The sequence below is a fragment of the Mus caroli genome, unplaced genomic scaffold (assembly GCF_978045245.1).
Source record: "Mus caroli unplaced genomic scaffold, Mus_caroli_1 scaffold_3, whole genome shotgun sequence".
Taxonomy (NCBI): domain Eukaryota; kingdom Metazoa; phylum Chordata; class Mammalia; order Rodentia; family Muridae; genus Mus; species Mus caroli.
In genome coordinates this window covers 68,544,878-68,557,528 of record NW_028227258.1, presented here as the reverse complement: position 1 = coordinate 68,557,528, position 12,651 = coordinate 68,544,878, and the positions used below count along the sequence as shown (strand labels likewise).

Below are 12,651 nucleotides of genomic sequence, written 5' to 3'. Positions count from 1 at the left end.
CTGTTACACAGAGAAACCCTGTCCACATACACACATACACACACATACACACACACACACACACACAGAGAGAGAGAGGGGGGTGGTGAGGAGAGGGAGAGGCGGAGAGACAGAGACAAAGACAGAGACAGACAGAGACAAAGACAAAGATACAGAGAGACAGAGACAGAGTATTTTAAACTGACTTCATTTTTTAAATCCTCTTACTACCAAAGATGATGATGACCCTTCTGTTTTACAATAATAATGTGTGCATTTGATTCTCATTTTTTTTTCTGTAAGGGACAACTTTAATCCTAGAATTAAATCCCATTCAAATAAAACTTCATTAGCAATTAGTATTCAACGTGAGGCCCTTGTCTGCTTCATCTTCTAAACTAATTACACATGGCTAATATATCCACTCGGTCTTGATAATTATTTTTTGAGCAAGTGTTCTGGACCTGTAATCTTCTGGAGATTATAATCTATGTAATATGTAACATATAATAAGCACATTCTCTTGTTAGTAAAGAGCTGAGAGTCACATGCAATAACCTAAAACTAGTCCAAAAGATTCTAATCACTTATCAGTTTTTGAACCCTCAGGCTGCTAATGGCAAGCACATAAGTTACAAAACCTTTTAGCATTTGATTTTAATTACTCCTTTTAAAAATATGTGTCACATTTTTAGCAAGATAAAATGTAGATCTTGAGTTTTTAATTTAATGTTTGTCTGTGATAGTCACAATCTAGTGTCCATCACCTTCTCAACTTGGATCTCACAGTATCCTTAGCATCAACTATGTGTTCAAACCTAATCATTAGGACAGCATTGATCACCCTTGCTTCATGGACTTATGGTAGAATTGTACCTGCATGGTTTTCCTCCTTCCCTCCTATATCCAAGGGAAATTTATACTCAATTTATAAAACCCAGATTGAATTCCACCTCCTCCTTAAAATCTGTGCTAATCACTCTGATACTCAATATTTCTCTCCATTGAGATGCTAAGATATTTTATCCTCAGCTGGGCATAGCAGCACACATCTTTGTTTTCAGGACAGGAAAGAAGAAGCAGGTGGATTTCTTTCTTTCTTTTTTTTTTTTTAAAGATTTATTTATTATATGTAAGTACACTGTAGCTGTCTTCAGACACTCCAGAAGAGGGCGCCAGATCTCGTTACGGATGGTTGTTAGCCACCATGTGGTTGCTGGGATTTGAACTCTGGACCTTTGGAAGAGCAGTCGGGTGCTCTTACCCACTGAGCCATCTCACCAGCCTGGCAGGTGGATTTCTATGAGTTCAAAACCAGTCTATATATTGAGTTCCAGAATAGTTAGAGCTACATAATGAGACTCTGTTTCAAAACAAAACAAAACAAACAAACAAAAAAGATATATGATTTTTACCATCCATTAATTGATTACAATATTCTGTCTTAGTTGGCTTTACATTTGTTTCATATTTCTAATTAGATTGTTATAAGACTTTACTTATTTTGGCCTTTTAAACTTTTGTTTGTTTTTTCCATGATGAACAATAAGCAACACAACTCTTTGAAGTTCTGAGGAAATATGAGGACTCTCTCACTAGAAAAGATAGCATATTTAAAACTTTAGATGGGAATTTGAAAAGTTCCAAATTATGATAAACTATTCCTAACTTTATGCACCTGGCAAAAGTGGAAGAGTAGAAGTAGAAGAGATGAATTTCATGTCATCCTGGTGTCACAAACACTAGAATAGAACAGACTGTAAAAAGATAGTTATTAATTTTATATCCCACCATGTTGCTGAAGTTGTTTATCATCTGTAGGAGTTCTCTGGTAGAATTTTGGGGGTTGTTTATGTATATTATCATATCATCTGTAAATAGTAATACTTAAATTTCTTCCTTTCCAATTTGTATCCCCTTAATCTCCTTCTGTTGTCTAATTGCTCTACCTAGAATTTTTAGTGCTATATTGAACAGATAGGGAGGGAATGGGCAACCTTTTCTTGTCCCTGATTTTAGTGGGATTGTGTCTAGTTTCTCTCCATTTAATTTGATGTTGGCTGTTAATTTGCTATATATTGCTTTTATTATGTTTAGATATGTGCCATGAATTCCTGATTTCTCCAAGACATTTAAGATGAAGGGGTATTGTATTTTGTGGTACTGTATTTTGTCAAACAAATCAGTAGCTGTCCTCTAAACAAATGATAAACATATACCCAAAAGATGCCCCACCATTCCACAAGGACATGTGCTCTACTGTGTTCATAGTTGCCTTACTTGTAATAGCCAGAAGCTGGAAACACCCCAGATGCCCCTCAACTGAAGAATGGATACAGAAAATATGCTTCATTTACATTAATGAAATACTATTCAGCTATTAAAAAGGAGGACATCATTAATTTTGCAGGCAAATGGATAGAACTAGAAACTATAATCCTGAGTGAGGTAACCTAAACCCAAAAGGACATGCATGGTATGTACTCAGTGGTAAGTGGATATTAGCCGAAAAGTATAGAAAATCTAGGGTACAACCCATAAACCCATAAAGAAGTGTAACAGTGTAACAGAAAGGCCCAAGAAAGGACGCTTCCATTCCACTTAGCAGGGGGAATAAAGTAATCATGGGAGGCAGGGAGAGAGAGAGAGAGAGAGAGAGAGAGAGAGAGAGAGAGAGAGAGAGAGAGAGAGAGAGAGAGAGAGGAATGTGGGTGGGAAAGGGGAGGAAGATGGGAGAGAGAGAGAGGAAAAGGGGAACAGGATGAGGTATATTGGGGGGCGGAGGGGGGACAGAAGAGAAGCCCAGAGGGCCAGGAGAATGAATGGAAATATGTAGCCTCAGGGGCAAGGAGGTGGGGGGACCCTCTAGAAAGTACCAGAAACCCAAGAGTTGATAGACTCTCAGGACTCAATGGGGGTGACCTTAGCCAAAATGCCCAACAATGAAGAGAAGGAACTCAAAGAGTAAACGTCCAGTAGATAGACAGAACCTCAAGTAGATGGTCAGAGTTACTAACCCACAGTCAACAAATCTGACCCAGAATTGTTCCTGTCTAAAAAACTGCAGGGACAAAAATGGAGAAGAAAGGCCCAACTTGGGATCCATCTCATGGCAGGGGAGGCACCAAGGCCCGACACTATTACTGATGCTATGCTGTGCTTACAGATGGGGAGCCTGACATGGCTGTCCTCTGAGAGGCCCTACCAGCAGCTGACTGAGACAGAAACAGATGCCTACACCCAACAATTGGACTGAAGTTGGGGACCCCTATGGTTGAATTAGGGGAAGGATTGAAGAAGCTGAAGGGAAGGGTGACCCAATAGGCAGACCAGCAGTCTCAACTAACGTGGACCTCAGAGAGCTCAGAGATAGAGCCACCAACCAGGCAGCATACACGGGGGCTGGTCCAAGGCCTGTCCCCCTCCCCGACACATGTATAGCAGAAGACTGCCTGGTCTGGCCTCAGTTGGAGACAATGCACTTAATTCTTGAGAGACTTGAGGCCTCAGGGAAGGGGAAAGCCTGCTGGGGGTGAGGGAGCACCCTCTCAGTGGCAATGGGGTGGAAGAATCTGATGAAGAACTGTGGGAGGGGTGACAATGACCAGGAGGCAATGGCTGGAATGTAAATAATTAAAACAAATAAAATAGATAGCTATTAAACACTTCTGAGAAACCAAGTGAAATAATACTAGAAAGGGCTTATTTTGGTAACATGTTCATCAATGATAGACGATGGAGCAGGGTGGGGACCCAATGAAACTAAACAGAAGCATGGGAAGACAAGGCTCAAGAAGAATGTGAACTATCACAGGCAGAAAGGAAGTTAAGTGGCATTGAGAGCCATGTAGAGTTTGCAAAAGAAGATGCTTGAGTTTGCTTTAGTGCTTGGATGAGAAATGACTGACAAAAAGAGGATGAAGTAGAAAGAAGAGGAGATGATCCAGAAAGCAGTCTTAAATACCTTCCTTCTCTCCTTCCTTTCTTCTTTGCTTTGTTCTGCTTATTCTGTATCTTGTTCTATTGCTACAGAATATTTGTCCGACCTCAAACTGGTGATCCTCCTGTCTCTGCCTCCCAAGTGCTGGGATTGCAGACATGTGCTACTACACCAATCTCCATATAACAAGTTTTTTTGAGAGGGCAGAACAAAGAATCCACAGAGAAAGGAAAAACTAGGCTTAGATTGGTACCCTTTTGGGAGGGAACATAAAATATAAATGGATGCCACTAAGTCTGTAATCTGATGGAAGAAAGATATGGGATTCTTGTCTAATGGATTTTACTCTAAAAATGTGTGTGTGTGTGTGTGTGTGTGTGTGTGTACATGCATGCATGAAGGCCAAAGAACAACCTCATGTGTCATTCCTTTGGCACTGTGACCTTTTTAAAAGTCAGGGCCTCTCATTGACCTGTAGTTTGCCTAGTAATGCCAAGCTGGCCAACAAACCCAAAGATCTGTGCTTCTCAACCATCCCAGCACTGGGATTACAACTGCCCACCACTTTGCTCAGCTTTTATTTTATGTGGGTTCTGGGGATTGACCCTACTAAGTCTTCCTGCAAACAAGGCTAGCACTTTGTTGAGCTAAGCTATCTTCCCAAATACAGGCAAGATGGCGGTGCTTCTAGTGAAGAATACCAGGGTGACACATTCTAAAATAATTATTCTCTATAAAATTATCAGACTAATTTTCACTGCTATTTTTCTTACAAATTACGTTGGGATTTTTATAGTTTCATTTTATTTATTAGTTTCTGGAGCAGAGTCTTACTATGCATTGTAGATTATCCTAAAATTTACAATCCTCCTGCCTCAGCCTCCCACATGCTGAGATTATAGATATGAACCACCACCCTTAGGTACTTCTTTAAAGTTTAAAACACCAACTGGTTCTCCAAATACCTCTGTAATTGATGGAAAGTAGAATAGACTTAAGGACCTCACAGTTTTGAGGGAATGAACTGAATGTGTCTCTTCAAAATTTATTCTTAACTCTCCAGCCAATGGTAATAAAAAGTGAGGCCCATAGAAAGTGGTTAAAGCACAAAGGTGCTGCCCTAGTTAGAATTACTATTGCTGTGATGAAACACCATAACCAAAGGCGGCTTGGGGAGGAAAGACTTTATTTGGCTTATACTTCCATATCTCTCTTCATCCTGAAGGAGGTCAGAACAGGAACTCAAACAGGGCAGGAACCTGGAGACAGGAACCAATGCAGAAACCATGGAGGAGTGCTGCTTACTGGCTTTCTCTTCATGGCTTGCTCAGCTTGCTTTCTTGTAGCACCCAGGGTCACCAGCCCAGGAATGGCACCACCTGCAATGGGCTAAACTCTCCCCCATAAATCACTAATTAAGAAAATACCCTATTGGCTTGCCTACAGCCCTGATATTTTGGAGTCATTTTCTTAATTGAGATTCCCTCTTCAAATGACTCTAGGTTGTGTCAAGTTGATATAAGACTAGCCAGCACAGGTACAGTACTTCTGAGTGGATCTAGTACCAATATAATGTAAAGACAGGGGAAAGATGCCATTGATGAATCAGAAAGGGAGTCTTTGCCAGAATCTGATCATACGAAAAACTGGTTTCGGGGCTTCAAAGTCTCAAACTATGAGACATAGATTCCTGTTGTTTATAAGCCACAGTGCTTTATAAGTTTATAAGTATACAGTACTTTGTTGTGGTAGCTTCATCTCACCAATCCTGGAAGGAGGTGGCAGCAAAATCCAGCAGACAAACTCAGTTTTCAGATGAATGGAGAGCTGATTTATAGGTGGGCAAGATGCCTAAGTGGTACAGGCACTTCCACCAAGTCTGATGACCTGAGTTTCATCCTTGAAACTTGCATGGTAGAAGCAAAGAACAGACTCCACAAGTGGTTCTCTGACTTCCACATGAACGTTGTGGCATGGTCATGCACTCATGTTCATATACACACAGATATACACACAGAAACACACACACACACACACACGAGAGAGAGAGAGAGAGAGAGAGAGAGACTAAATAAATAAATAAACACATGAACATGTAATTAAAAAAAAAGATCCAAATTTGTTCCCTTAGTTGTGACCTTTCTGAAAAATAGTTCTTGGGCTTTATCTTCCCACCCTCCCCCTGCTCTCCCCCCTTTAATCTCCCTCTCTACTTCCTCACCCCTTCTCTTTTCTATGTCATACTTAAACAAAATTAGAGGGGCGAGAACATTACTCAGGAATGATTCCAAAGATCTGTTTAAGACAAAAGGGGCAACCAAGCTCTTCATTTTGGTCATGGTAGCAATATCTGTGGCTTATTGTACTACAGACTTTTAAACACAAGACAGAGAAATCTTACTGCTCTGATCTCATTCTCTAAATCACCTTTCATTCATAGTATGAGTATTGATAGCATGGTTTTCAGTAAACACTGGAACAATGAAGGGTCTGTATAAGGAATCAGGAGCCTTCTCTTATAGTGTTCTGAGATAAGGCAAAAGGCAACCTTGCCTTTCAGAATAGGAACTAGAGTATAAAACCATAGACATTGAGCCGGGCGGTGGTGGCGCACCCCTTTAATCCTAGCACTTGGGAGACAGAGGCAGGCGGATTTCTGAGTTCGAGGCCAGCCTGGTCTACAAAGTGAGTTCCAGGATAGCCAGGGCTATAAAGAGAAACCCTGTCTCAAAAAACAAACAAAAAAACCCAAAAAACAAACCATAGGCATTGAAGGCTGGAAGAGCTGGAAAGCTGGAGGTTAAGAGAGTTTGCAGCTCTGGCAGAGGAACAAATCTCAGTTCCAACACCCACCACCCATATTAGGCAGTTCAGAACTGCAGCTCTGGGGGACCCAAAGACCATGTATGTTTGTGCACACAAACATATAAGTAAGTGTTAAAATAAATAAACCAGAAGGCATCTGGCCAAGCAAGGCACAATGTCATGCAACAGTAAACGATTTAGTCTTTGGAATCTGACACCTCATCAACAGGAGGCTGCTGTTGGTGTTGTCTCTTAGCTAACTAAATTTGCTGAATACTGATTGTGGGTGTCTTGTGTTTCCTCGTGAACTACTTAATTTTCCCAGGGCAGGGCTCTCTCCAACGATTCAGCCCTTCTGTGAACAGATCCAGGAACACCAACTCATGCTTTAGGAGAGGTACTACTTAGTGTCAGGCAACTCTATTCATTAGAAGATTCTTAAGAAGAACTAAAGTCTGGTTTCTAGAAAGTTCCAGCCATGTAATCTGTACTCTTTTTAATGAAATTAGTCTCTGTATTACACAGATCAGGGAGCTTTGAGTTAGTAGGAAGTCTATGGTCTCAGAGACATATGCTCTGGAGACATTTAGATTCTGAATCTTGACACTTCCATTTACTGGTCACACGTCTACACACAAGTTGCTCAGCAATTAAGAGCCTTAAGTTCTCCATCTATTAAAAGGATAATAACTATGTACAAGTACTTCCAGGCTTAAAATAGCCCGTGCAAAGCGCCTGATATGTCATGAACATTCCTTTCTCCTCCACACCCATGGACATGGCTGCTATTAGAAGACAGTTATTTGTAACCCCAACCCAGTTTGTGTGTTTGTTTTCAACCGAGACACGTACACAGGTTCCTTCAACCACTTCTCATGAGACTGACCATCACACTCCAAGGCAAGGACACACAATATGGTCAATGCTAAATAAACCAGCATCTGACGTCCTGTTTGAAAAACAGTTTGTATAGATAGAATGTTAGCTAATCAAAACCAAACTGACCTCATGCTGATGTTAACTTTCAGTAACAGTGTTTCATTGTGAGGAGCAGGGTGCTGAGAAACTGCTTGACGATACAAACTACCAGAGCAGAATTTCCCCCACCTTTAGTTAACATGTACCTTACCTTGCCAGGAAACTCAGAACAACGGTTTTGTTAAATAACATCTCCCCCTTTAATCTCTGCAGTCTCCCCTAACTTCCCATCTTCAGCTTTTCATTGACTTCATCTTTGCCCTTTACTCTTGTTTATGTGGATCTGTCTGCTTCTTACATCCTTTGGGAAGGAGACAAGGATGTCTCAGAACACACACCATTCTTAATTAATGTACCTAAGAGGGTAAAAGAACTGCATGTTTCTAAAAAGGACCCAAAACTGTATGGTAATAAAGACATTCTTCCCAATGAGCATCTTAGACTCATTTCTGTCCTACCTCAGTTTCTGTAACTCCCTGTCCCCATTACAGAGGGAAGGCAGCAATGTGGATGTTCACGTCTGATCTCCTTAAATGATAAAAATGCCAATCATATTTTAAAAATAGCATTGTCTTGTGAAAGCAAAGTTTTGTATATCTAACAATAGATTACATTTTTCTCACTTGGCCTTTGGGCAAGGAGAACAGAACATGAAAACTGCTGAATCAACCAGTATCTTCAACCTTGTCCCATGATTAATCAGGGCTTCATTTTAAATACATGATTGACACCCCTTCCTCAAGGTTAGGTCAATCAGAGGCCAGACTGCAGGCAGGGGGAGGGATCAGATGACTTCAGAGGTCCCTGCCAGCCTTATGATTTGTCAACCAGAAATATAATTATGTCCTCAGGTTAAGAACAGAAAGATTAGACGAAAACAAGTCTCTTTTGCCACCCTGAAGCCCTGGAAATACTTTCAAAATTATAAGCTCCCAAAGCTATCAGTATATGGAAAAGAGATCTTTCCTCTTCTTTTTAATGAATCTGATAAGGCTTAACTGAAGCAACCTAAAGGAGGAATCATCCCAGGGAGAGCTGAAGGCAGAGAAGGAGGAGGACCGGGTTTGGTGGTGATGAATCAAGTCATTACACCCAGAGGGTGTCTCCTTCTAACTAAGCAATTAGAGACTCAATAAAAAGGTCCCAGTGCCTGCATGGCTCACAGCCCGCTGCCCCACACTGCCCCACATTCCGCTTGCTCTCACTCCTGAACGAGGTAAGTCTCATACGCTAAAGTATGCCTGGGCTCTGCTGCTGCTGCTTGCCTTGCTTATACAAGACACTTGTGGAGACTGTGCCGGTGGCTCAGAGAGAAGCTAACCCTTTTCAGACTGTTATGCTGGGAGTCCTGCCATCCAAGATGTGGTCTTTCAAAGAATATAAAGTGTATACCATAAATTCTACTTACTAAGTCATGGGACTCATATTTATATTAAAAGGTAAAGATTGATTAATTTAAATGCTGACTAATGAGGTAGGGTCAGGACTTTTATTATCACTGAGTTCTCTGGAACAATGTGATTTGATCAAAATGTGTTATCCAAGGTTGGTTTTCTGAACATGACTTCTCTTTCTTCCAAAAACTTTATTAATTTGATAGTTATATGCTCCTTCTTAGCAGATGAGGCTAGACTGATTCAAGGTGAGAAGAAAAAAGATGGACACTCTCAGAGGGATTCAGAGGTTTAGCTACTCCCTCCCCCAGCTTCATTTGTGTGTGTTAATGCTTAGGTTTGATGCTTTTCTTTTCTTTCTTTTTTTTCCCCCTCTGTTCTTGACAACACAACACATGAGTGTTCCCACAACACATGAGTGTTGCTGTTTATCACAGCATAAAGTGTCTGTTCTAATACCTACCAGACCCTGTTCTTTCTTGTAGCCCCTTTCTGAGTTTGCAAAGATGTCAAGGCTCCTGAGAGGTGTCTTCTGTGTCGTTGAGATATTCCACAAGTATGCCATTGAGGATGGTGACAACCAGGCAACACTGACCCGCACAGAGCTGAGACAGCTCCTTGAGGGAGAAATTGGGGACTTCCTTCAGGTGAGCAGCTCACTCTTCCCCCGCCCCCATTTGCCACTTTGTAACCCAAGCAGAATGAGCACAAAGCTATCTGTCCCTTTGCACTTGGCTAACCAGCTCTCTGCTTTCAGTGACCTTTGAACTTTTTTTTTCTCTTTTTAGTCTCTCAGCTGCCTCTCCTATGAAATTGCTTAGTCAGTCATACAAAGAAATGAAGGTTACCATTATGCAACTGTTGCTTCATCAAGGCAAACCTCTACACCGAGTCACAACCTTATTATGCTTCTAACTCAGCACACATGTGATGTAATTGCTAGTGTTAGGCTTAGTGCTGAGATGAAAAAATGAACCCAGAATCAATGGGTTCTCACTGTTTAAGGCTATTTCACTGTTAAAAGGAATAAAGTTAAAAATTTTTTTTAAAAGATTCTCAGGAAACATGAAGATATTCAGAATACATGACCCCCTGTGAATAAACTTAGTTTTCTTTGTGTTTACATACAGCCACATGTCTTTCATGCTGTGGAGAGAAAGTTGAACCTTCTGGATTTTGACAGAGATGGTACCATCAGTTTTGAGGAATTTGTTCTTGCAATCTTCAGCTTATTGAATCCCTCTTATTTTGACATATCATTACTAAATTCAGAACCAAGACTGATGTCTAAATCAGAGAAGACAGATGCTGTGGATTTGGGGACAATCGTTGGAAACATTCAGCAGGTAGTAGGGGTTGGGCCAACTCAAGAAAGGGTCATAGTTCCATCAGAAATGGCATCATCAGGTCAGCCCAGCAATGAAGAAGGTGAGGTAGGTGATGAGCCTATGGTGAGCCCATGTGAAGACATTAATACCCACAGCCTGCCAAGAAATGTGTCTGAGCCAAATGACCCTGAGAACCAACAGCCAAAAGAAGATGCTCAGGAAGTCGCACAAAATGTACCAGCAACTGAATATGATGGAGTCCAATTTAAGAGAAATACAGCAGTAGCAGTACCCAAACAGAGCACCAGTCCAACACAGGAGATCCCAAGAGAAAGAAGTAAACCGTCCAGGAGGCTAAGTGACACCAAGATAAGTGACCATGTGAAACAGAGGCCAACTGAAGATGAGGAACATACTTCTACAACACAAGATCCATTCCTGCAGAAAAGAGACAAAGCCGCCGGGGCAGAGAACACTGATTTGTCAGTAGTAGCTGCTACCCGGAAATCATCTCAAACACAGGAAATTTTTGAGCCTAAGGATGATACTAAACTATCTGAGGTTCAAGAAACTGGAAAGGATGCTGGCAGAATACCACCTGAAACAAATTTAGAGGAGCCCAAAGCTGATGCTAGAGTAGCTGAGAGCCACGGATTGCCAGCACAAGAAAGAGAACACAAAACAAGGGACCAGTCTGTCCAAAGTTGGAGCAGAAATGTTTCAGAAGCATCTAGTAGAGGAGAACAGGAGGGGGAGTGGAAAGAACATGAAAGAATAACCCTATCCCCAGCAGCAGAAGCTGAAACACAGGATGAGAAGTGCCAAGAATTTCCAGGATCGTGGAGGGAAAACGATGCCAAAAAGGACACTGCTGTGAAAGATCCAAGCTCTGAAGAAGGAAATCAGAATCTCCCTGAAATTAAGGAAGATTCTGTCTCAGGAAAAGAAGCAAGACACAGTGAGGAAGACACAGTGGATGCATTTGAAAACAACAAAAATAGCCCTGCAGCTGAAGAGACACTGGAAACAAGAGAAAGGTCCCAGGAGCTGGCACCACTTGAGAAACAATCTCAAAGAAAAAAGCATAGGGCCACCAGGACTCAGGACAAGCCAATCAGGAAGGAGGACCACAATGAGGGAGAAGATTCTGAGTTATCACTTACACAGAGTGATGAGGGCTTTTGTGAAACTCCCAACAGTCTGGCTCCAGAGGTAGGTAAGAGCAGCTCAGAGATAGCTGAGCCACATGTACCAGAGGATTCACAGAGTCAGATAGACCACCATGGAGATGCTAAGCAAGAAAGTCACACTAACAACCCAGATCCCCAGAAGCAGGGAGCACCAGGTGAGAGCAGCAGAGAGCAGGAGGCAGTAGTGCTGTCAATCCAAGAAGATGGGCAGCTCCCAGAGGGACAGGAACAGTCTGCTAGAGATGGTCTGCATGATGGTCTGAGCTCAAGGACCAAAGGAGGCCCAGGGGCAGCGGTGGAGCCCAGTGAGGGAGAGGAGGTACAGGAGGCCACATCAGGGAGTGAAAACAGGAAAGCCCTAGAGGCAGAGAGTTCAGAGGCCCAGTGAGTATACTGAATGTTGATCTGTTTGGCTTGATGGAAACTTGGATTAAACTTGATAATTAAATAACTCGATGATCAATTTCTTTTGTTGGTTCATTTCTTCCTTCATTTTCCATCTTCCCATGGAGACACTGAACGGAAACAAACACAATCAGTTACTTGTAGATTTTGGTTTTTGTTTTCTTCTGAATACGATAATTAGAGAATGATGTACTTGATTTTAGCAATGGCCCAGGAAGAGTTATGTTTTCTGAAGCCTCTTTCTCTCGGCATTCTGCTCTAATATATTTTTTTTCAATTTAATTTATAAGTAATTTTTAGGAAACTTAAAATTCAAGAATATGTCTTCTCCACCTCTCTCCACTTTTGTTTTTTTCTGAGGTTTTGTTTTGTTTTGTTTTTTTGTTTTGTTTTGTTTTGATTTTTGGAGAAGAGGGAGGTAAGGGTGTTTATACACACATGGAGATCAGATAGAGACAGGATGTGTTCTTTAATTGTTCTCCTTATTTTGAGAGGTCAAGGTCTCTGACTGAATCTGGGATTCATCAGTTTAGCTAGACTGGCCAGGAGTCCCCAGGGACTGACCAAGAGCCTTATATCTTTGTTCCTTAGTTAGTTACTGGGACTACAGGTAAGCCGCCAGCTCTGGCTTT

The 12,651-nt window shown here is 41.5% G+C and overlaps 1 protein-coding gene across 1 annotated transcript; it reads left to right on the top strand.

The window, feature by feature from the left end:
* The first annotated feature begins 9,602 nt into the window (after window positions 1-9,602).
* Window positions 9,603-12,002, top strand: Tchhl1 (trichohyalin like 1). The gene is made up of 2 exons (XM_021159193.2): window positions 9,603-9,743; window positions 10,227-12,002. Exons 1-2 carry the CDS (start codon window positions 9,603-9,605, stop codon window positions 12,000-12,002), a joined length of 1,917 nt encoding a protein of 638 aa, XP_021014852.1.
* Window positions 12,003-12,651: the final 649 nt, after the last annotated feature.

What these genes read in the sequence shown, in the direction of transcription:
- Tchhl1 (XM_021159193.2), top strand. Translation starts at nt 9,603, where the DNA reads ATGTCAAGGCTCCTGAGAGGTGTCTTCTGTGTCGTTGAGATATTCCAC. An exon ending in AAATTGGGGACTTCCTTCAG is followed by an intron (nt 9,744 to 10,226) that starts GTGAGCAGCTCA and finishes GTTTACATACAG; the next exon opens with CCACATGTCTTTCATGCTGT.